Source organism: Harpia harpyja, chromosome 2, assembly GCF_026419915.1.
Source record: "Harpia harpyja isolate bHarHar1 chromosome 2, bHarHar1 primary haplotype, whole genome shotgun sequence".
In the NCBI taxonomy this organism is placed as follows: domain Eukaryota; kingdom Metazoa; phylum Chordata; class Aves; order Accipitriformes; family Accipitridae; genus Harpia; species Harpia harpyja.
The window spans coordinates 46,798,474-46,824,095 of record NC_068941.1 but is presented as its reverse complement, the minus strand read 5'-3'; the positions used below and the strand labels follow the sequence as shown (position 1 = coordinate 46,824,095).

At 35.7% G+C, this 25,622-nt stretch overlaps 1 protein-coding gene across 1 annotated transcript; it reads right to left on the bottom strand.

Annotated features, from left to right (window-relative positions):
* Positions 1-1,593: 1,593 nt before the first annotated feature.
* ANXA10 (annexin A10) lies at positions 1,594-21,350 on the bottom strand. Its single transcript, XM_052781009.1, has 12 exons — positions 21,270-21,350; positions 19,659-19,743; positions 17,111-17,205; positions 12,648-12,761; positions 10,713-10,803; positions 10,006-10,085; positions 7,140-7,193; positions 6,923-7,016; positions 5,413-5,508; positions 4,691-4,749; positions 2,485-2,607; positions 1,594-1,662 (listed from the first exon to the last, which is right to left on the bottom strand). The coding sequence occupies exons 1-12, from the start codon at positions 21,348-21,350 to the stop codon at positions 1,594-1,596; spliced, it is 1,041 nt and encodes a 346-aa protein (XP_052636969.1).
* Positions 21,351-25,622: the final 4,272 nt, after the last annotated feature.

Sequence of the window (25,622 nt, the reverse complement as noted above, 5' to 3'; positions counted from 1 at the left end):
TACCTCCAAGTACACTTGCAAAATCGTGATACAACTTAAGCTTAGGGTTTTGTTACTGCTGACAGACTGGCATAGCGCTCATCTCGTTCTCCGTTTTGTTCTTGGTTTATTTTTCTTCCCAGAGCCGTTCCTTCCAAAGTTCTGCCTTAACGATTACGTTATCCACCTGAAGTATTTTGAAATGTGTCAAACTCAAGAGGGACTCAACTGAAATTTCAAGTTTATTGTAAATCAGTAGGTTTGTAACATAAAGTCAGTATTTGCAAAAAAGCAAGATGCACAGAAATAAACATTATTTTCACAGACTGAGGGAGGGGACAGGTGCAAACAGCATAAAAGTGTATTTGTATGTTTTAATAGTAGCGCTTTATTCAGTTGTACCAAGCCATACTTGCAGGAAGTACCTGTTTAAAAAAACACCCTAAAATGTCTGTGTCAAGTTGGAAAGCTTGTAGCTGCAGGAGAAAAACAAAGGGCAGTTATTTTAGTGAATATTACCACATTTTCCCTTATGTCTGTTTACGTAAGAGACTGACAGGAGGTACAAATACACAGGCTGGAAAGTCTCATCGATAGGCTGCACTGAATAGGCTCGGGATACTTAAAAGCAGTGTCATGTTTTCCTGTGGGACGAAGACTTGAAGCCAGGCTTTGCCACCTTTCCCCGTTGTGGTAGGAGTAGTTGTCACCAGATGCTGTCAGACTGCGTTTGCTGGTATTCTGAGGAGTGCTGCATCCTTCAGCCTCATTTGGAGGTGTGGTGTTACCTACTACTAGTCAACTCCTGAATTATACCATCTGGGGCATCCTGGAAATACCTCAGTGCTCTGAAGGTCAGTATTCAATTAATGATTAAAATGAGAGGCGCAAATGGAATTTCAGCGTTTAATCCTCTGGAATTTCTCCGCTCAAAGCTATGTAATGCTTCGTCTTCCAGGGGCCTCCAGCGCGTGGCACTAAATCAAGAATGGTTTGGGATACTTGATTCTAATTTTTGCTTTCGTTTCAAATGGGAAAAGGGAAATGCCATTAAGTATGTAGGCTAAATGAAAGAGAATACAAAAGCACTCTTTGGTGAGTGACTGATAATAGACTGGGGCAGATGCTTACTTTGATAGTAACTAAAACAATAGTGTTCAAGAGCATAGAATATGAGGTATAAGAAGTGTGAAAGAAAAGAAAAAAACTACTTAAAGGAAGAACTCATGCTGCTAAAAGTAAATAAAGCAAAACCTTTTTTTTTCTCTCCAGCGTGGAAGTGAATAGGTTCTTCCAGAGCCTATTGTCTAATGTTTGGGATGTTGCGAGACTAAATGATAAACATAACGCTTACACGGAGTTATTTTGCTACTTGCTTCATTAATTTACATTAACCATACAAACAGAAATATTAATTAGAACTAGGGATAAAACCATGTTCCTCCCAAAATTTTTTCCTGTCTCAAGAAATATTTAGTATTAGCAAATGTATAGCACTGATTTTTGTGTTCTTTTATGTAGAATAGGGATCTCTTACAGTTAGTGTATTGTGTATAGCTTCAATTTCTATTTAAAATAGATTTATACAGCCTTCGAAGTTCATATTCTTCTTCCTTAATAATCTTCAGCATCACCAGCACAGATAGCAAGTAAAGCACTCTCATAATGCCCAGAAGCAAAATGCTGCAAGAAAAAAAACCACATTTCTGTGACTGTACATTTTCTTAATTTTTCTTTTCTTGGTGTGTGACAAGGACTAGACTGATGTTGTAAGGTTTTGTAAAACATTACAGTGTTTTCATAAGGATTCTAGGCCAAGATTTTTCTAATTTCACATACCTCGGGCTTTGGTTGCGTGGGCACCTTGAAACAATCTACCTTTGAAAGGTTGGATCAAACTTGTTTAATTCTTCTCAAGTTCAATACCAAAAAATCACGAGCAATTTCTTAGGGTTACTGCACATCTTCCAGTTGGATTATAGCATCATAAAAAAAGGTAAAGTGTCTTAGCAAGAGTCATTTTTCTACAATTAAACAGTGTTTGTTTTAAGATACAGAGCAAGAGTACAAGAGCAATAGTTTTTCTGAAGGTTGATACTACCTAAGCACAAGGATAAAACCAGATTTTTATTTCAATTTTGCATGAAAGTGGTATCAGCCTAACCTTGCAGGGCGGTGTGAAAGAAGATGGTATCAATTAGTGTAGAAACTATTAATGCAAACTGTTCCTCAGCATTCACTGTCCTGCCCTGTTTATATCCTCTTCTTGCTCTTGGGGAGGGACAAAACCACATAGAATGAGAGTGAGCTGAGAATTCACTGCTCACTTACTGAAGTCAGCCCAAGACACTGAAAAGATAGCTTATCGTTTTTATACATTGCTTTTTTTTTTTTTTAAACCCAAGTGATTGAATGGAGATTAACCCTCTGTATTTTTCTGGTAGGGCTTGGCACTGTCTGTGTGGTGCCACTGCTGAAGAGATGCAAAAGTCTGTAAAAACTTACTTTAATGTCATGAAAGAGTGATTTCCCATATCTCTCTTTGTATCGCTGTCGTATATTCATCAAGTCAATCTCACTCCTGGCAATGAGAATCCTTATAACTGTTTTATTGTGAAACCCTAAGTCCTAAAAAGAAAAGAAGATGAGAGGAAACTTGACAGTTGGACAGTATGTGTTTGCCCGTCTGTATATGCTCATACGAATGTTTAATAGATAAGCCAATTTATTAGGCTACCCATAAAGATATCATAGATTTTAAAGAAGTCTAAGCATTCAAAGGTTTTATCCTACAGGATTTTCACATGCTCAAATAATAGAATTCATGTTACTGAATAACAGAGTTTCCCCATATATCAGTGTTTTAACCATGCACTGAAACTTTTAAAAACAAAAACCTGATGAACTTTTGTCAGTATTCTTAGGTATTCAGTTTGTAGGTAGCTGTTGTGATTGTTGTTGTGGAGTCCATTCAAACTACACTGAAGCCAATAATCTATTTCACAACTGCTGCTGAATGTGAATTCAGTGAGATTTTTAACTATTGATTTAGAATTTACATAGCTTGTATTCAGCTGTGTTTTATTTTAACTTTCTGAATAAATTTTCATATTGTAATTGTGTGGAGAATGGGGACATCTAGTGGCAATAAAAGTAATCAAAACATTTAGGGTTGGGATGACTGATGACCAGTTTAGATTGTTTAAAGCTAAATCATAATTTTATCGACTAGCCATTGATATTGAAATCTTCTTCTCCAAAAAACAAGTAATGAGATATGTTTAAAAGCTGCATATACAGAATTTGATACATGTTTGATGGCTACTTTAAAATCTTCCTTATAAACCATTACGGACTATTATTTCAAGCATTAGAATCCTGGGTGGGTTTTATTATACTGTATTACAAATGGACGTATAAAAAGCTTTTGGTATAATCTGGACATAACTTCACTGCAAAAACAGACACTATTTTAAATTTTTGCATTTCTTTTGAGAATTATCTGTGTTCATTAAAACACTTAGATAAAACAGAGTAAAATATTAATTAAAACAAAATGCAAACGTTTATTCTTAATCAATAAAAACTTTTTCCTGCATCAGATACATCATCTGAATATAATAAAGAAGAAAACTATCTATGTGATATTTCCTAAAATTAAAAATGAGGTTTTAACTTGAAAAGCGGTCTTGATACAGGGCCTTTGAGAAACATCCCTCTTCCTGATAGCTGGTATTTCCCGGTACTTTTGGCAAACCTTTTTCATGTCACGTGCCAGAATCCTCTTTTGACTACTCAGACAAAATACTGCCTCTTCCTCTCAGCCCCCAGGATTTTCCTTGGTTCTTTGCTGCCACTGTTGCTGGTTTAGCTGAAACAGGGGACAGCAGTAGTGGCAGCATCTGGAAGAGGATACTGGGACACTGCTGAAGTGTTGCTGAAAAGTTCTGTTCAATGGTTCTGGCTTGAATCCTATCTTTGCCATTCCTGCTCTCAGATGATATTTCACATTTTACCCATGGCTGGCTTTTATGACCATCTTCTAAAGATTACACTTAAAAGATTAGGCTTGAAAGATTGTGCTTTATTTTTTATATAACATAACGCATCATTATTTTCACTGATGAATGAAAAACAAAAGAAAATGTCTTCAGCGACCTCTAGTAGGAAGAATTTGTAGGTGTTTCTTTGCATGTACCCACATTTCTTCTTGGCACTCATTTGTTTTAGTATGTTAGCACTTACACAAAAAGATAAAAGAATCTATGTATATACAATGAGCCCCACAAGAAAACATGACCATTTGTTTTTATGTAACATTAATTCATGATTTAATTTTTAGTGATACTTACTGAATCTCTAGAGACAAAAATTACGTAGTACAAAAAGTGCACATTGAGTTCTGCACAGCAGGGGGAGATACAATCCATAGAAAAAAAAGGTTTCAATTTAAAAAAAAAAATAAATTGACACCAGACAGATTTTTTTTAAGGAATCTATATATTTAACCTTTTACTGTTACCATTAAATCCTAACTGTTGCTTAGGCACTACTGCTTTGAAATTTATGTAGGTACCAACAGTTTTAAAACACGCAGTCACACCTTAAAGATTGAACTGACTGATTCGTAAGTACTTGTTTAAGAGTAATCAAGCAAACAAAAAAATAGGAAGCTACTTTTTATGGTATGTGAAAAAGAAGGACTACTTACGTGAATTGCATTATAAAGCCTGTAAGCAAAATAGGAAGGCTTGTCACGAACACAGAGAACTAGGAGAGAAGAGTTGCAACAAGTAAACCTAAGATTATTATAAAAGAATTTCTGTTGGCTTTGGGCTCCTTGAAATATAAAGCTGGGTAGTGCTGTCCATGACTCAGCTTAAAATTAAGCTACCAGTTTTCACAACCATAACTATATTCACAATTTAAAAAGTCTGGCACTTATTTTGGGTGGGTACTCATTGCTGTTGCATCAAAGGCCTTATTAAATATCAGTGAATATGCTTCCATGACATCTTTGTAGAAATATTATTATCCTTATTCTATAAATGGAAAACAAGGGCACATAAAGCTTGGAACTTGTTTATATTCCACTGAAGTCCTGAAAATTTTGCCAGTTATTTAATATGTGTAGAATCAGTTGGTAATGCAGTTATCAGTGATCACACAAAATTTGTTATCAAGTGAAGAACAGATACTAGTTCTGCTCAGTCAGAATCTAGTGCTGCATATATACATTTTTAGTTTTACACAAATATGGAAAAGTAGTTCAAATATTATTTTCTAATTATCTCTGAAAATTTAATTACACAATATAGGACAGTAAAGTGGATAAAAATATCAGAAGAATAATATTCTTGATGCAACAGAGATACCATACTAGATATTTATTATGAGATTACTGCTAGTATAAAATAAATATTTTTACATTACCTATTGCAACCAGTAATTCTTGAAAGTATCCATCATAACATTCATTAATGGCATCTACTATGTCTTGCCCGGAGATATTTTGGAACTCCTGGAAAACTTGAGGGGGGGAAGAAATCTTGCTTTATTCTAGTTCATTAATAATGATCAACTTGCCTTTTTTTCCTGCTTCCCACCAGTACTATAAATAGTGAGTTTATTTTTTCCCCTATTTATTTTCAGTGTTTTATGTTTCTATCTCCCAGGTAAGGCAATCTAAATGAGTAGCCTGAAACCTGGCTTCCAGGACATTCTCTCTCTGGGTTCTCCAGTATACAGTATAAAATGAATGCATGCCAAAGCCTCTGTTTCACTCGAAGCTTTAATAAATTCTCTATCTAGCAACCTGTCTTTACAATACATGTAAGAATGTCATGTCATTGAGACAACTTCCTTGCTTAGCTTGGCTAAAACTGGCCAGAGATTCACAGATTGTGACAAGAAGCCATGGCGTGACATCTGTAACATGTTAGTATCCAGACATGGACACTCTCTGGATAATGCAGGTGTGCAGACTTACACACACAAATATACAGGGCGTGCTTACTCCTTTAGGGAAGGAGGAGAATTTTCAACTCACTGCTTACTACAAAACTTAGGGAGGACTACATTACAGAGCCCTCAAATCTCTTACAGAAAGAGAGTAGAGCATAAGCAGGTGTGTTACATTATGTTAATCCTATCATCACCAGCCTTACAGAAGTCATGATAGAAGAATTACTTTGTTGATCCATGACAGCAAAGTAGTTCTAAGCTACTGTTAGAAGTCAGCATAAAAAATACAGCTGGCTGCACAGTGATAAACTTGTTACCAAACAGATACAACAGGTTTCTTTTCTAAAGTGGAAGATCTGGATATCTCACATAAATTTCTTGCAATCTGTAATTATGTCTGATTATCTATTTTAAATAAAAATGTCCCATTATGTTTCTGTGTGTATGTTCATTATGAGAGAGCGAATGTGGACCCTGAAGTGGTCCCATCAAAAACTTCTTTGCAACTTCTGGGGAAAAGCTTCAACACAGCAATGTGTTTTCACATACAAACATTTGTTGAAAATACTCCAACTGCCTCTCCCAAGGTGTTTCCACTCATAGCGAAGAGTTACTTAGGAAAAATGAAGAGAATAGTTAAGAAAAATTTGCCTCATCCTGTTGTGTCATGTATAAACTCAGTGCAGCCATAGCCTATGCCTTTCTTTGATGGTGCATTCTTCCCTCTGTTATTAGGCATCCTGATGTCTGTCTGTTCTATCTACAGCTGCCTGTAGTCATCACGCAAAGTTCAGTTTTGCATTACTTCCAAAATCCCATTAACATCAGTGGGAGTCTGAGAGCTCCAACAGTTCACACTTAGGTTTCAGGCTAATACCCTGCTGCACACTGAGCTTCTTGGTATGTAAACCATGGTTTTATTAGCAAGGCAGATTTTTCCTTTCCAATCTGTGTTCAAACAGTTGAACCGCTGGATTACCCATCCACAACTGCTGGTAACTCTTGTTGCAGAGAATCATTTGCAGCAAGTTTTTGTGTTCGCCTGTTTTCTGCTGACATGCTTCCCATAGAATCTAATATACCAGAAAAAGGAAAAAAAAAAGCAAAAGATTTTAAGTAATTCCTAAATTACTTTTCAATGTTTGTATTTGTTCTTTCTTTTTATGTTTGAGAAGTTCACATCTGACTATATTTACCATTGCATCTTGAGCAGCTGTAGAAGGATCTGCATATCCTTCCATCCTTGTTCCCTGGGGAAAAAAAGATACGTTTTCTTCAAAAGTTAAATCCTAAAAGACTGTAGGAATATAAAGTTGTCTTTATATGAAGTTATGTTTCATTTCTTGAGATAACACATACGGGCTTTTAGATTGGATCAGTGTATTCAATGGTTGAATTTGCAACTGTAGAAAATATCTTCAAGTTGTCATACTGTGTCTTCATTTCCTCTAAGAAGAGGAACTCTGGAATGACAAACGGTCTTGTGGGAGGAAAAAATGGGCAAAGTGGATAAACCTATCCCATTTTTAGTCCCATTTTAAATAAGCTTTTACCTTACCACCACCATTTCCAGTATTATGCATGTTACATTGCTTACTATAATAGGTAACTATGAGGGGAAAACAAGGATAAGAGTAACATTTGCAATTCGCTGATTATTTCTTATCAATATGCATATTACCAGAAGAATCTTTTTTCAATTTTTTTTCTCCCTGCACAAACCATAGGAGCAAGCACATCAAAAAAATGGAGATTTTGCTTGCTTGTAATCATTGTCTAAAATTAAGATTCAAGACTAGGAAATTGTTTGACAACATTGATACATAAACCACGGAAGAATACTTAATTTTCCCATATATTTAATAGTTTTTCGGTTACACAAATCAAGCTGATATGCCTTAGTAAACACGCTATGATCTGAATTTTATAGTTAGAAAAAGAGAAGAGCACACAACTTTTGGAATTGCTTTTTTAACTATAATTGTCTTGTAAGGATACAAATCAGCCTTGGTTGCAGAACCCTCAACAATCTCAAGCTGCATGTAATCACTGCCTTAATGATACGTGTTTGAAGCAATTTAGATTAAAATTTACAGTCATTTTACCCTATATGTGAAAGGGAGGATTAAAATTAAGTATTGGCTGTCAACTTGTAGAATGACTGATTTGTAGCTCTTTCCTGTTAAAAATGTTAATTTATATTTTAATTAAATTGTAAGAATTTCACACAGTGGAATTCCTAGTAACAAGATAAATTACTTGAAGGAAATTATGCTGGAATGACTGCATAAAGTTACATACATGAGAAAACACAGGAAAAAAAGAAAGACAAACGAACAATAAAATAAGTTAAATAATACTCTACATGAGTCAAACACCCACTTTCCCCAGTAACATTTAACAGTGACTGCTCTTGGCATAGTTTTGCTGGAGAATCCCACAATATGTATAGTTATTTTTTAAATTGGAGAAAATGATCGTATTTCAATTAATGCCTAAAAAAGAGAATTAGAATAAAAATCTGTTTGTCTCATACTAGAATGTTAGTTAGCCTGAATTTGTAACTCTGTTAATTTATTTAGGAAGGACTATAACCTATAACTTCTAATGTGCCTCAGTGTGGACCTGTGTAAATACCACACTATGGCAATTGAATGGTTTGCTCTCCATATGTGAAGCACATTTACTTCTATCTGTAGTCAGATGTGTGTGTCATCAATCCCAAGATTTAATAGAAATCAAAGCAAAGAGTGTCTGAAAAAAGCATTAAGGGATGGATTGGAAATGTTGCTATAGAATAATCTTCTGTAAGTTGCATGGTACTAGAACTAGAAAGGATATATTTTAAAGAAATATCACTGAGTTTTAATGTAAGATCATATCCAAACATGGATGATTCAACTAACAGTCTTCAGAAGTATACAGTATAACTGAGTAAAGTTGGAACTCCCTGCAACTCTTCTTTATCTTGAGAAAAATAGCAGTTAGATCTTGTTAGCTAAGAAGTTTCTGATTTCAGGCCTCTCTATCAATATCTGTGGTTTAAGAAAATAAGGACTAATAATGTCTCAGATAATTTATTTTAAATTTGTTCTTTTGGCAAGTAAAATGTGTACTATGGTTTTAATAAAGATGAGAGGTGAGGTTGCTTAACCTGCAGCTCTTCATTTTTAATCAAGGAAGAATTTTCATTATTAGGGGGAAAAAACACCCAACATTAGAAAAAAATATTTCCTGTTCATAGCTTCTACATTTGAAACATCTGCTCTTTATCTCTGTACCTCAGTGAAGCCTGCTGCTATTTTAAATCTTAGTAAGAACTTTTTCACCAGACACACATATGTAAAAATACAGATATACCTTATGTATGCTGTTATCTCCTGGTAGTCCTTTTTTCATTATTTGTTATTCTGGTTTACAAAAGATTTTTAAGATAATAAGCACAGTGACTACAATGAGAATGGGAACTCATGATCTGACAAGGATGACCAACTTTGTTGCATAAAAGTACAAATTGGTAAAACTGCAAAAGTTGTTGTGTGATGGTGATAATTCATTTGCCTGCTTGCAAACATATTGTGATTTAGCATATGCAGCAGCACAAAGAACATAAAGTTTAAAACAGAGAACTATTTAATACTTTCTTTCATAGTCAAATACGGATAAATCTCCATTTTTGCATAATGCCTAGACTGGATTATGAGCCATATATTCTAACAATGGAGAAAACAGAGCTTTAAAAATGAAAGTCTCATTTGTACATGCAAGTAGACTCCTTTTGAGATGAGAGAGAGTGAGCAGATGGTCAGCAGTTGAATATCAAGGGTCTTAATAAAATAGTCTGTTGACCTGTGCCTCCATCTGAAAGCCAAAGCCAAAGTCAAAGTAGATGAAGGAATTCAAGTTCTATTCCTCTCCTGCTTTCCCCCCCCCTCTTAAAGTGTAGTCCTATTGAACTAGCTTTAACCATGGTCATCTTAAAATTTAAGACTTCTCAAATAGTATCAAAAGTTATTATGAATTTTTTAGAACTGTAAGTCATATTACTTTTTTTTACAGTACCTGCGCAAGGTTCATGAGCGTATCTCTGAAGTGACCAGAAGTCTCAGAATCAATATCTTGTTGAAGATCATTATTATATTCTAGGTTAAACGAAAAACATATAATCTAAATCACAAATGAACATGCTCTGAATAGTACTAGTTAAGATTAGCAAACAAAGGGTAAATAAATAAGGTGCAAGTACTACTCCATTTTCTATGGTGATTATTCCACAGTAACCCATGCAGGTTCTACACAGACCTAGCCATGGGGCTGGCAGGTCTGTCTAGGTCCTGCCAGGGGGCCTCAGCTGCTGCCCCAGCTCACCTGTCCACCTACCCACCCATGGGCGCAGCCCCACCACTGCTGCTGTTGTGTGAGTGGGGTGTCCAGCCTGAGTAAACACTTTTTGAAGGAAGACAGCGTAGATACTTTTTTGAATAAAGAGTGCAAAAGTTTCTGAGAATGCCCAAATGTGGCTTCCAGGTGTTTCACATGTCATAGGCAGTAATACATTTCAAAAATACTATGATGTATTTTCAACTTTAAACATTTTGCTTCAGACTTTTGTATATAGTTATAGAAGTTATATACTTATAGAAGAGGGGGAAGGGAACCAGGTAGTATTGAGAAGTCATTTTTGTAGTTCAGTTCCTTCATGTGTGCTAATACATCCATCCAGAGCACACATAGTACAACTGCTACTGTGCCCTTGTAAAAAACATTACGCATTAAGTAGGCTTCTTTCATCTGGAAGATCTCCATATTTGATCTTGAGGCTAATATGTCAATTAGACATTTTTCTTCTGTGTCTACTCCCTGTGTGGAAAGAAGTAAATATGAAAAGATGTTGTTAGTAGAAACCACAGCTTTTAGAAGAAAGCAATGCTGCACTTATCAGAAGTAACAAAAGAATAGCAGTCTCTGCTGGAGCAATGCAGAGTGTACTTTTGCGTAGTCTACCTGTTTAAATAGAAAATGACTTTAAATTAGTACTAGAACCCTGTATTTCAAATATGTTCCTACTTAATTTGAATTGCAGCATGTACATTAACAAGTGGGGAATGGAGCAATACTAGTGTTGACAGAAACATAATGGGAAGAATTTTAGAGCTTTAGTAAGAATTTAGGATTTGCTGAAAGAAATCAGATGCAAAGATTGAGCATATATCCCCAGCAAGTGTTCAGGCAACCTGAAGTAGATATGAGCACAACTATTATGTTGTGCCTGTATTTTTTTTTTTTTTTAATTTATTTAGGAATGTTACAGTCTGTAATGTCTGCTGTAGAACTTGGTATTTAAAGGAAGCCTCATGGCCATGCATGCAGTGCTGCAAATCACTGTATTTTCCCACAGGATTTGAATTAATTTTATAAACTTGAATTGACATAAGATACACTGCATATGCTGCTTTTGATATGCACATATATAGTGTTGGTGAGTATTCTGCATTTGGGATAATGGGAGAATAAGACATCGAGTTTGACCCTGGAGACATGTATGGCCTGTTTTTTACTTTGGCCATATGAATCCAGATCAAGATAGAATACTATAAGAAAGTTTAACATTGAGCCACATTTAGAAAAAATATAACTTTGGCAATCTTGTCAATAATTTTTATGAAAGTCATGCTTCCAGTGCTACCAATGATATGGCACAATCCTTTTAATGCCAACTGTAACTAAAAATGTATCACTAGTTCTAAAAAGTGCATTGCTTTAAGTGTCAGAAGGACAAGAAAAAACAGTGTTAATTTTTTTTTTTTTTAAGGTATTCTCAAAATATGTAAGACAGATCACCTTGCTTGGAGTCGTATAATCTGTGTCTTATTTGTGACAGTGGACAGTAGCAACTATTCGTGGAAAGAAAAGGAAAACAGTGTTGACCTCTGATATGCCTTCCCATTTTCCAGGAATTGGCAATTTAGGAATTTCCTGAGAAGGAATTTGCCAAGGATTATTATTTTCAATAGCGAACAGTGGAACTATTTTCTAAGGATGTACTGAAGTCTTTTATGAACTGATTTGTGCTTTTGGCCTCTGCAATGCCCTGCAGGAATGAATTTCACCATTTAATTACATGATCTTTGAAAAAATATTTTTGTTTGTTTCAAAACTTCAGTTGTTTAAGGAGCACAGGCTCAGATCCTGGGAAGAAAAGGAAATATTTTCTTCAAAATGTGCAATCAGTTCAGTTTGAGTGGAGTGATGATTGCTTTGTCACAGAGTAATTTGTAAGTGTTTATGTAAAGACATGTTCTGCTAAGGAAGTATTGGTCTTTTCAGAGGTGGAGGCTTAGTGCATGGCACTGGCTGTTAAAATGAATTTTGTTCGTAACACACATAAATGCTTGCACGATCAGGGCCTTACATTTCCCTGTATGAATACTTATTCATTTACTGAGTTTACCATAGGTGTTAAATGGGTTGTATTTGTTACATTACAAGGATATTATTTATGCTGGTTTTAGCATACCAATGAATAGACTTCATATAGCACTGTATTTCTGATGACCTAGTGTACTATGTAGTAGTATGCTATTTCAGTGTACTAACTTCCAGCAGTTTATCAACCATTTAAATGTCAAAAAAATCAATTTAACATATGTTCAGTACTGTAATTAGTGACTGCGACTCTAAACAATTCTGAATTTGACAAGTACCTTCAAGGCATGCCAGAGCTCATGGGCATCATAGGAGGCAGGTGGAAACATCAAGCCAACCATGACTTCTTTGAAGTGATGAGAGAGATTCTCTTTTAGGTCCGTTATCAGATCCTTGAAAAGACAAAAAAATGCATAGACAGGATTATTTCAGTAGTCACACTTCATTAAGACAGCTTAAAAAAAGTATTAGTGGTTTTCTCTGTAAATGAATAAAGATGAACTGTCAAAGATGAATTCTGGCTAAAATTAAAATTTTAGATAGTACCTGCTTCTTCTAATAGTATGGATGAGACGGCAATAGACACACAAGTCAGTAGACCACATAGGGTTGTTGATTTTTGGTTCATTAGAATACAGAAGAAAATTCAAGGGTTTAAGTGCAACTACTACTTAAAGGCTTGGAAACCTGAATACCACGGCAGAGCATCTGCAGCTTCCCTTGGCATATTCCCTGTGCGAATCTGTCAGAGCTAAGCACCTTTGGAAGTCAAATCCCACAGAATGCAGGCAACTTGTGCTTTTTTCAGTGTTATTCACTATGTGAATAATTTAAAAAATCATCCATATTGCTCCTACTACATAAAAATATCTGCTTTGGATTACTGGAAGGTTATGTGCTTCAGTTTATGTATATTACATTCAAACTGAATTCACTACTTTTGACAGATGCTGGATTAATAAAAAGGAACCCCTCTCTTCCCCCACATGTCTCAGTACTTGCTTGCCAGGTAGCTGAGTAATGGATGAGAATTAACGTCCTCCCCACTCTGCCCTTTCCTGATAGCATCCTTCAAAACACTCCAAATGCCAAAAGCTTGTTAGTTATACTGTTGCTGTTTCTGATTAAGAGGATACTTGTGCACTCTTTTTTTTTATGTTTTCTGTACAGTACTAGGTAGCTGTCAGATATGTTCTGACCTAAGTCTGAATTTAAAGGAGTACCAGAAATGGTTCCCATGAGATAAACTGTTATGTTTTCAGAGCTGCATCTTTTTCAGGCCTGTACTTTGGTTTTGATACATATCTGAATATAATTAGCAGCTAAAGTAGCAATGAAGGAGGACATATACACATTAAAAATTAAATTTATGATGAAGAAACATACGCAGTCTTCAGTGAATGCACATTAGATGCATTTGACAACCACTAAATCACACACGGAATAGAAATTAATTCATTAAGACATTTCACTTCTGACAACATGCCTGTGGGAAAATGGATTAATAATACAAATGGCTGCTAATTAAAAATTACTCCTGCAATCAGAACTAAGGGAAGTAAAGTATTGAAAAATAAGAAAAGACAACTCTTATGCTGTCAATATTCCCTAATTGTCTCTGCTATATGAAATCCTTGAAGGCTAATTGTAAGAAGAATGAAAGCTTGTCTGTATGTCTGAATAATGCAGCCAGTTCAGGGTTTTATTTTCTTTTTTTACACATTTCTCCTTCTAATGCATCACACTTTACATTTGTCAAATGAATGGGCATAGTGGCTGCCATATTGAATTGAAATTAAGAGGGTGGAGGATTGGACTGACAGTTTTACCACAGATTAAACTGAAAAGGCTAAAATTGTTATTGCCTAGCTGTCTGTCTTCTCTGTCCTGCAGAGTTTACCACTCACAAGCTGGAACTGCCAAATGGCACATTTCCCCAATGCAATATATTCATTAATACAGATCACAGCCAGTGAAATGCTATCACTGATGTGTGCTGAAGTATCCTCTGAAGTGTAAACTGCTGCAATTCAGGGCAAGATGCATCCCATCCTGTTCGGCAGTTCCTGCCCAAGATGATAGCAGATGTTTGAGGGATCAATCAAATAAACTGCATGGAGCGCTAACCAGATTAGCCACTTCAGTATATCTGCTGTCACAGGTGAGGCAAAAAAAATCACCATTCCTGTTTAATCTCTGAACTAGATTAGAGCTAATTTGTACTGACCCCTGTTTCCACATGGCAAAAGGTAGAACTAGGTGGGTTTTTTGGAAAGCTGTCAAGAGTATCTTGATGTATCTTGTGCTATAAAGTATACCCAGTGCTTAACAGATTTATTTAAATTAAAATTGTGCGTGTATAAGCAAGATGTTCCACGAGTTTCAGAATTTTCTGTAGCCCATTGCTGGAATATAAAAATAGTTTGCTTGCCTTTCCTTCTATTATCATTCATAGTTTTAGAGATTGAAATTCTTAAGAATGACATCTGAGGTTTTCTTTGGCTTTTTTAGTTCTTCTAGATCTTTAGGTCTGTGGCCACTGGCTTTATAGCACTTCAGGTTGGCAGAATATGGCTGACAGGTAAAAATTTAAAGGTGGTATGTTTTCATAGGGATTTATTTATTTGTTTATATTTTTATTTTGGATTTGAAAAGAAAATCCAAATAGATCAGTGGTGAGCAAGTCAATAATTGTTCTCTATGAATACAAAATATGGCAAATCATAACTCCATTCCTGAAGGACATTTGGCAATTCTTTATTGAGATATCATTAGTGTTATCTCTAGGTCATCTTCACGTATCAGAGGGCAGAAATTAAAGATAAAAAATTATATGGAGCTTTTAAATGTTTTCCCGTGTTTAAATGATAGGTCCATTTGAAACACTCTAGAGAAGAGGTTAAAAAACCCCAGCCAGCTGCTATGGATGGAGTAGAGAAGGAGCACTGTCCAGTGATTAAGGAGACAAATGAAGACTTGAAAAGAATGGGCTTGGGTGCTTTACTGTCACAGGCACCTTTGGGTAGCTTGACATGCTTTAGTTTTCTGTAAGTAAAACTAAAAGTCAGTGAGAAATGTTGCATGGATAAATACTGAACTTTTGTGGTTTGCATGTGTAATGGTAATGGTAGCCTAATAAATACCATGTAATAGAAAAACACTTTTAATCATTCAGATCCACTGATTTCAATCATTGTCACAGTCTCTGGAAGGTAAGGATACCTGTGATTCAGTTATTGTTTTTCTATGGTCTATTTAAAACATACTGATCCATTCAAGGCTGCATCTAAAATATCACAGATATTGTGTGTTTGATTTTTTATAACAGTCCAAATAAAGCCAGTGATCTCCCACAGGTGAGTAACAACACAAAATCAACCCACCATGCTGATTAAATCCAGCTCTCCTTTTTCCCCCAGTTCTAGAAGAGTAAGGGGGTGTTTCAGCATATTTAGAGGTCAACAGTTGTGTGGTATTTTGGTATACAGGTGGCACAAAGGCTGTTTGGAAAACTGCTCGACTACCCAAAGAAGAAAATACACTGTTCTACTGGTTAACAGACTGGTGGTGTAACAGACTACCACATCAGCAGTTAATGTGGAGTTTTTGAATGAACTATTTCTAGTTAGCTCTAATTATTGCTGATGGCTGTGTGGTAGGATTTCTGCAAACTCACTGTCCTCATTCATGCTGATTGATTCAATAGCAAGCTTACACTGACCTTCAAGGCATTTTCCAATGAGCCATTAGTTTTTCAGGCTTCAGGAAAAGAAGGAAACTGGATTTTGTTTAGAATGTTTGGCTGGCTTCTATTAGGGGAAGGGCACATCTGGTCAATTTAATCACAGCATTTTTCTTTAGCTTTCCAATAGTATCTAGTTTCATGCAGCACTTTTCATCACTAGATTTCACAGGGATTTTACAAAAGGAGTTGCTGTTATTTTTGCCCTTATATAGCTGGGGTAACTGAGGAAAATGCAGACATTGCAACTTTCCCAAAGTCATTTGATTAGCAATAGTAGATCTGGAAACAGAATGAGGATATCTATTTCTGTGTACGTTGAAGAACTCGTATAACAAAAAATTACCTTGTTATATACTGTAAATATGGATAAAATACATTTGAAGGAAAAAACTAACTTTTTATGTCTTAAAATTTTTTTAACACCTTTCAAAGATTCATAAATTTAACATTAAGCAGCTCAGGTGAATATTGTGCTTAGCATATGGATGGGATTACATGGTATGAGGTCTGAGAATGTCAGTGCTTGAGATGAGAATGTTAATCAGTGCGTAAGATACAACCACCTGTAATTGTTGATATGGTGTTTTTCTTTGGTGTTTCAAACCAAATACAATACTATTTTATTATGTATTCCAAAGACTTGAAAAAAGTAATGCAGAAACCCCCAAAAGCCCATAGAGGAAGAAAAAAGTCTGTCCAGAAATACTGGTTTGGTCAATAGAGGAGTAGAATGAACTATAGAAGAAGAAACTTTTCATGTCCCTTTTTTTTAACCTTGTGTGTGGCAGAAGTACTTCTACTGCTATATAAATGACAATTTGAAACTGTCAGAGGTATTGATAGTTACATGAGTGAAATTGTGTGCCAATCTGTTGGTGCCAGCCAGCTGTCTGCCAGGCTTTTGGTTCCAGTGACTGACCTGAGAGAAGGGCTGACCAACCGCACTGGAGACAGGAGAGATAGAAGTAATGAAAGTACAAAATGGCTCTGTCATACCCTGCCATACATGTCTCTGTACGCCTCAGCAATCATAAGCCGCTGTGAATTGCAACGCTGTGTTAGGATATCAATCAACACATCTTTTTCACAACCTGTAAAGGAAGCATGACACAGACTCTAAATTAACAAAGTGTTGTTATTTACTTACATTTGTGATTGTTCATGCTTTGTTCAAGAACATTATCCTAATTTCTTGAAAAAAATAGATCAACAAATTAATATCCCACTGGTATTTACCAACATCAGTTACATTTACCGTGCATATGTACCTTTTAATTGCTGGTATAATACCAACAAAAAGTGAAGTAGTCTTAGATGCATCACCATCTCTCTCAAGCTCAATGGATTTGAAAGCATCAATAAAACAGATAGAAGCTTTCATCTATTCAGAAGCAGGCACACTAGCAGAATTTGTGGCTGAGCCTGGGAAGTCATACTTGTATGCCCTGTTGATATTGATTAAGTTGTCATTTCAGGATTAGGGATCTCTTTTATGGGGATGACAAATTATGGTCAGACCATTTGTTGAAAAACTGAAAGATATATATTTTCAGAGGAACTATATAAAATAAGTTATGAAGTTTTAAAAAATATAATATTTTAACCAATTTCCAAGGGCATTTTGTTGAAGGTTACCTATGATCTTTTGCTTGATGGCTAAAGCATACTGCTAAACTTCTATAATGAATCAGTATTTACTGCTTATGAAAAAGAAGATAACGATTAACATATTCTGAAAATTATTTTATAATTTTAAATTTTTTTTCTATCCCCAAAGTTGGCTTTTGGTAATTTCAGGTGGCTGAGCATTTTAATGACATTACAGCATAAATGTATCTCCAAGTGTAAATCAATTGCCTTTATCACACTTGTAACAGAGATGAATTAGGCTGGAAAGCATGGGGATCAGCTAGCATCTGAATGGAGTAGGCTAGTCTCTCAAGTTTCTACCAGTCATTGTTATATAGGCATACATGTCTGTATATATGTTACAGACACACATTCTGTACTTATTACAGCTTTGTTAGGCAGATTTTGTCACATAATCTATAACTGACAGGTTCTATTTTGACACAAATGTAATTGGACTTTGAATACATTTAGCTTTTTTAAGTTGGCAGAGGAAGTCTGTATTAGCTCATTATACATCAGGTTTAGTTCTCTTTCTTCTGGATCATCTAGCCACAGTAACACCAGCTTTTTAGCAAGACACTGATTTGACATCAGTCTGATTCATTTCTATCAAACTCACAAAATGGAAGTATTACTGAAACTCTGTGCATAAGGATTTCTTTTTACTTTTCAGAAAATTATCACTAGGAATCTGTACAGTTTATATAGTCTCTACAGTAAAAACTAAGAAGGATTCAGGAAATATTTAAAAACCTAAATAACTGCATTCATTTGTGTAATACCACTGGTATCAGTGGGACAACATATATGACTGAACCTCCTCACAAGAATGAATGTCGTGTGCAAGATTCATGGTCAGGGTGTCAGTGCCTGTAAAGGCTATGGAGACTTAAACTCCTGTGAAGCTTAACTTTTTATTTTGCCATTTTTTATTATTTGTCCTTGAAATTAGAACTTTGTTCCATGTACTTTGATAGGTAAATTAAAAGTAAGGTTAATGCGCTTGTATTTACAGTATTAAATGAAGAGAATCGTCTCTGCATTGTCATGTTAGCAACATTGCATTAAAAGTACTGTTTGAAATTTAGCAAAATGTTTACAGCTTTTCATCTGTAGCCAACTAATCAAAAAGCTACTTCAGGTTCCCCTTGATTAATAATACTCATTGTGGTTCATTTGACATTAAGTCCAAGTCCTCACATTTCTACTGAAGAAACTGAAAACAGAATGCAAGATTTGGAGCTGTACAACCTTGTGAGAAGCCCGAGCCCTATAAAAATTCTGATGTAGAAAACAATTGTAATGTGAGGGAGATGTTTCAGATAGTAAAAAAAAAAAAAAAAAATCAGTATTCTGACCCTCCGCAATACCAACAATATTCAACAGGAAAACACAAAAATCTGAATATAGAAAAAATGCTTTGGTGACCAAAAATTTTTTTTGTACATAGACTGAAAGGAAAAATTGCTTGTGAGTGAAAGATAATAAATTCTTCAAACTTTCTGCTCCATTTTTTTTTTTATTTCTTGATGACTAATTAAAAGACTTAACAGTCCCTGGTAATAGTTAATTGTTGAAGTTACAATTAAAAACCTTTCCTTTGTTGACCTTCACTGTAGTGACATAACACAGAATTCTGTTCTCTTTTTATTTTCCTCAAGGAAAGCATTCATTACCATAAGTGTTGGTATAGATTTTGGATTAATCTTAATCACCTCTTAGTTCCTGTAAAATGCAAATACATGATTTATTTGGACCTCACCAGCGTGTCTTATTGTGATACCTTGAAGAATCAACAGATATGTGGTGACACTTTAAATTTTATGAGTTTTTATTTTGCCTAATGCTTGTTATTTTATGAGAGCTTTCTGAAAAAAAAAAAAAAAGTGTTAGAATCAGTCAAGATACTCACTAATTCCCTGTAGTGCTCCTCCTAGCAACTGGGCATCCGTAATAGGGTTAAAATTTGGAGCGGGAAAAATTGTTCCTTGTATCTGCTAAAGGAGAAAGCAGCCTTTAACTGAGGTGTTTTACATCTATAACACTGCATATATAGTTTTGTTGAAAACCAACAATCATAACATTGTCTTCGCTTCATGGGGAACAGGATGCAAAGTTTTTAATTTATGAAACAGAACTTAAGTTGCAGTAAGCCCTAGGAAGACAGACCATATTTGAGGAAGTTGCCACTAACTAGCATGAGTTAGGTCTGAAAAAAAAATTAAATTTAATTAATTTTTTTTGCATTCAAATGGAACCATATTTTTGTCTCTGTGTCTTTCCCAACCTTTTCCTGAAAATATTATTTTACCTTTCAGAGTTAATCCATGGTATCCCTGACAGTCTTCAATATCTATTTCTCATGGTATTTCTAATTTGAAAGGACTAGTAAGAAAATGATGAATGAGATACATAGGTTGCTTACAAACCTAGTAGTTTTTTTAAAGAAATTGCGTTACTGCTAAGTGTGAGATAGCTTTCTGATATGCTATGTAGAAGGCAACACCATTTTTCTAGTTGCTTTGTGACTGATTAAATTACTGTCAGTTCATTCTCAGTGATACTTTCTCTCATGTATTTTTTCTTATTCTTTTTAAGAAATCTGTGAATAATGAAAAGAACTGATGTATTCATTTTAATAGAATCACAGACCCATACGTATACGGGAGAAAATAACTGAGGTTGAAAGCTACTTAGCTCTATCCCCTCGTTAACCTCTTTAGTTCGTCTGAGGATTCTACCTGCTTTTCCAGACGTACCAAGTATAAAAGTTATCTTTTATGATGATTCCTGGTCCCAGTCAATAAATCTGATTAAAATGACACTGTTAACTTGAAATTTACATTTCAAGGAAAAATGAGATATATTTTATAAATAAAAATGGAGTATTTTTATGAATACTTCCTAGAATCAGGAGTTACACTGATTACACTAATTAATTTGTTTGTTTGTTTGCTCACTTTACATACACTTGAAAGCCTTTTATATGTTGTGCCTTCAGTAGTAATGACATACACATACAGATTTTGTATGGCTTGCAATTTTAGCAAAGGAATTAAAAAGCACCAAGCAAGAAATGGATATTTTAGATGAGAAGGAAGACATCATTTCTTGATGTGTTTGATCATTACTTTAGACCCACCAAGCAAAGGTAGGGGCAACAGATTGTCACTACATAGTGCCTTTGTATTCATTAAAACAATCAGGAAAATAATGAGAAAAAAATATTTTGGAGATATGGAAATAAATACTTGCCATAGAGAAGACAATGAGACCATGCCAATTTTTGTAGGCTGATATATGTTATTGTATTTAAAATGAATTGCAGACTCATCCTTAAGATATGCTCCATCCCATCTTCCTTTTTCAGTGTGGGAGTTGGCTGTATAGCCTGGGCCTCACTTGTCACTTAACATATCTCTAGGGTAGGGCTCTGCAGATACTAGCCTCAGAAATTGAGAGTTTATATCCTCATGACATCCTAGTTACTGACAGTACACATACTTCTTCAAATGTTGTTCACCAGAAGTTTTCTAGGCACGTGCCGTTTGCAGCAGTGTGGAGTGCCAAGTGCTGTTTGGCCAGATGGTACATGAGGCTCCATTTCCCCTCCCCTTTTGCTAGCATGTCAGATAATGCTGACCTTAGTTCAATCATCATTCTCTGCAGCTCAGGAGACAGCAATACTTGAGCTCTGTGGTTGGCCAGCTGGACAAACCACACCAAGCTTACTAATAAACAAAGTAACTATGGAAAGAAGTGATAGAAGACACTGTTAGAATGCAGAATCAAAAATATATATTGACATATGCTATGAGTTAGGAATAAATGAAGTTTTAGCTTTCTGGCTCTGTAATTCATGCTTCCCAAAATGTCTGACATCATAAAAAAGCTCATCAATCTTGAGAAGAAAACCAAAACAAATCCAAAACCAACACATCATCAAACATTATGTTAGGGTTGCCAAAATGGAAAACATTTTGATGGCAATAATAATAAAGAATGGTAGGATGCAAATGGATGCAAGTAACAGATAATAAGATTCAAAGACTTTGAGTTTGCACTTTAAACCAAAGTTAGAAAGCATAAGCATATCCGGCATTCAGTTTAAGAGCTGTCTGAATCTGTCACAGCCCTCACTGGTCAGAAGGATGGTGGTGGGGAGGAGAGAAAATGTAGGACATGAGTGCATTTATTCAAATCTAATTTAAAATACCTGTGCTGGCTCTTCATCTCTGCATCAGCTTTGAACAAGTTCAATTCCTGTAAAGATTAGTTATCTCAAAGTATTTCCTTTCACACATTCAGGTTTGTGGTATCACAAAATGAACCAGTAAGTCACTGATCTTTTCAGCATTTATGATACTTGCACTAAAATCAGAAAGAAGTGACTAACTTAGTGAATGCTTTAAGGCTGGATTCCTGCATAGTCCTTGGAACGAAAAATGAGTAAAAGTGGTTTTCGAAGTAGATATCACCTCTCAGTCAGAATGGAAGCAAGCATTAATAATTTCTGAATATATATCTTTATTCATGAAACAGTGAAAACAAAAAAAAAAGGGCTTTGCATGAATGCATATTTGCAAAAATATAATGGAGGCATTGATCATAGAATATGAATATACAGATTTGCAGGCTTGTAAATTTTTGACCTAAAAACTCAACACAGCCTTTGTAATGTATCTTTCAGGCAAAATAATGGATTTTTGAATGTGGTCAATTCTCCCTTGGTTCATCAGAGTTGCTGAACACTTCTTTTATGAAGTATTCACTGTCTCATTATTTGAGGCTCACCATCAGTAGATTAAACCTGATCTAGTAAATGCCTATCTCCTAGCCAGGATCTAATTAAAACCACTATGTTTTTAAGTAGAACCAAATTAAATATGAAGGTTCAGGTAAAAACTTTTAGAAGATACAGTAAAATACAACTTCTTTTTAATACAAGTCCTTTGTGGGAAAGAATTATCACCCTTTTGTTTGTTTTTAAACAAATTAAAATTTATTTAAAATTTTCTTATAGTGTACACATTGTACTTGGCTTCGTCTTCCGTCCCATGGAAGACATTTGTCCCAGGGTGTTATTTTTGATGAGGAGTTTCAGTATACCTCCCTTGTATTTGGATTTTCAGAGTGGTTTTTCAGCAAATTCATCATTCTGCCAATATATAAGAGTTCTCTGACCTGAGATTTACAGTGTACATGCTGTCAGGATACTTGGAAGGAATTTCTACATAACTAATGATGTCTTACTGCTGGCATAGCTCACAGAGTTATTGTTGCAGTGTTGTGTACCTTGAAGAAAGTACTTTGCTACTTTTTGGTGTTTACACAGCCTAACGTTTAGGAAGATTTATTCCATCACAACCTATGTCAGTTTTATCCTGTAACCACTTTCATAGTTTCAGTCTTCGACAAGCCTGCAGAAGCATTCCTGGTTCACTTTATGCACTTAATTTCAAAATCTTCTGGATTTTATTACTTACTAAACTTATTCCACCTGTTTTCATTGAATTTTTGAAATATGGGCACAAGCAGATCTGGGCCAAGCCTTTAGAGCTGAACTTTGGTAATTTGGGGTCTGAATTCAGTGTGATTACACAGCGATAGCCTACCACTTGCTGTGTGTTGTAGCCTTTTTTTTTTCTTTTGTCCAGTAGCAAATAATTTGAGAGTGCTGTGTGATATTTACCATGGAAGGCAAAGCCAAGGAAATTTATTGGTAGACAGTCCAGTGGAGACAGGGATTGATTCTTGTATGCTGCAGTGCTGTCTGTGTCTCTCTGAAGTAAATCCTGTGCAGACAATCCATACACCTGTCACAGAGTGACAGGCCTTAGTGCTGTGATGGCAGGTGGCACTACTGTCCTGTGGTGACAAGATGCTACACAGCAGGCGAGAAGTAAAAAACCTGCTTCAAAAGCAATGCAGAAATCCAAGAGGATGCTTTTCTGGGCAAGCGACTGCTCTAATGCCCTTTGGTGTAGTTTTATGGGGAGAGTGAAAGCATGAAAGAGATGGTGTAGTTCTAAGTTGTTGAGCAAGACTGAATGCTCACAATAATCCTCTGTACTGAGAGATAAACCTGGAGGTTGTTGCAGGCATTTTGTTTTGCAAAGACTTGTTACAGTCTTGTCATATTTTAGCAGCATCTGTGGTTACAACATTCTTTTGCTCAACATTCCTCAAGAAAATGAGGAAATAAGTCAAAACAACACTCACCTTGGGAAAGGTGGGGCTCTCCTTCTGGAACCTAGGGACCAGGGTGCAAAATCATGTTTCCTCCCAAAATTATACAGGATTTGCATGCCTAAACATGCCTAGGAAATGCATACCTAGCAGCAGTGTTCCTCACTACACAAACTGAGAGAGCAGAGCAGTAGAGGCATTTGGTAACCGAATGAAATTACAGCAGATTGAATTTTGATCAGGGAGCAGGCAACTACATGGGAATAGGTTGTTCCTTCCCATTATCTTTGGTTAGAGAATTTCTACTGCCCTGTTTTGAAGCAGGGCATTTTTAGGGTTGATTGAACACCTGAATGTAGTTACACGTACTGCTATTTCACTTCATTTCCACTGAAGTCAGCTGTGACTGACCAATAAACCCCTATAATGGAAGAAGGCTCGGAGGAGCTGGGCAAGGGCAGCGTGCCCATGAAGCTCAGGGAATAATGCAGGATGTGACTGACCACAGCTGTTGTGAAGAAAGCTGATTTTATCTCAACACAAAGGGGACTGAGGCTGGCCTTTGTTTTAGATAAACGGCTATCAACAGTTGAGTGGGTGAACTGGTAGTGTAAATGTTTATACCTGAGTTCATTAAAAGGGTGTGAATGTCTCCCTGAGTTAGCCAGACCAGCTTGAGGGGAGTGAATACATACATGTCTCAGCCCAACACAGACTTTAAATACTAAACAACTAGCAAAATAACTTGGAAGAGAGCAATGGGCTTGAGCTGGCTTCAACCCATGTATTCCTTCCTGGTGACTGGGCATGCCCCGTATTGTAACAGTGAGCATAACATAGAGACCAGTAATGGGGATCTCATCAGTATCACTGTATTGTGTTTTGTGTACATTGTGTACTACTCTGCTAGACTGAAAATCCTGTGTAAAATCACTTATCTTCAAATAATTAGATTTGATATTATACATTACAACCTCTCTGGGTGGAATATCTAAAAGAACCTGGTGAGAGAGTATTGGACTCTGACAGCAGGACGGCCAGTTTTGAGTCTATGGTCATTTCTTTTTTGCTTACATAACATCTTTTTCTCCCCTAAGCTCTGAAAAGCATAGGGAAATTAGTAGTATGATCTTGTGACTTTTCTTCCACATGCCTTAAGGTGGTCACTAGAGGGATGCTAAGTCATTCCCCTGTTGAGATTTTTCTTACTTAATGTTTATTTTTAAAAATACATTTAATTCTTCTAAATATTCACCAGAAGATCCTGAACAACAAGTGATATTTATGTGAAAGAAAAAAGCTACCTACATAGAGAAAAAATAAACCTTTAAACACCCTCCAGTGAATGAAATGTCCAACAGGGTTCTGAGTAATTCAAGCAACAGCTCCCCATCGATCAGGATGAATTCTTAGGAAGGCCATAGCACTGGTACCATCATCAGATTCCAACAGCTTTGAGGCAGCAATCACATTACAATAACTCCTTCTGAAGATTAGTTGAAAATATTTTACAGGACCAGAAAGCACATCATAAATCAAAGTGAATAAAAACCTTCAGAATTGCTACAGCTTCCTCTGTGAAATAGAAAACATGAGGTGGCAACTGCTGTGAGACAGATCATCAAGAATTACTGTGGTGATCATCTTAAAAAAAGGGGGGGACACCACAATTTATGCTTTTATCAGA

What these genes read in the sequence shown, in the direction of transcription:
- ANXA10 (XM_052781009.1), bottom strand. Translation starts at nt 21,350, where the DNA reads ATGGAGCCTCATGTACCATCTGGCCAAACAGCACTTGGCACTCCACAC. An exon ending in CGCTCATGAACCTTGCGCAG is followed by an intron (nt 7,194 to 10,005) that starts GTACTGTAAAAA and finishes TTTTTTCCCCAG; the next exon opens with GGAACAAGGATGGAAGGATA. An exon ending in CACTCTTTCATGACATTAAA is followed by an intron (nt 1,663 to 2,484) that starts GTAAGTTTTTAC and finishes TTTTTCTTGCAG; the next exon opens with CATTTTGCTTCTGGGCATTA.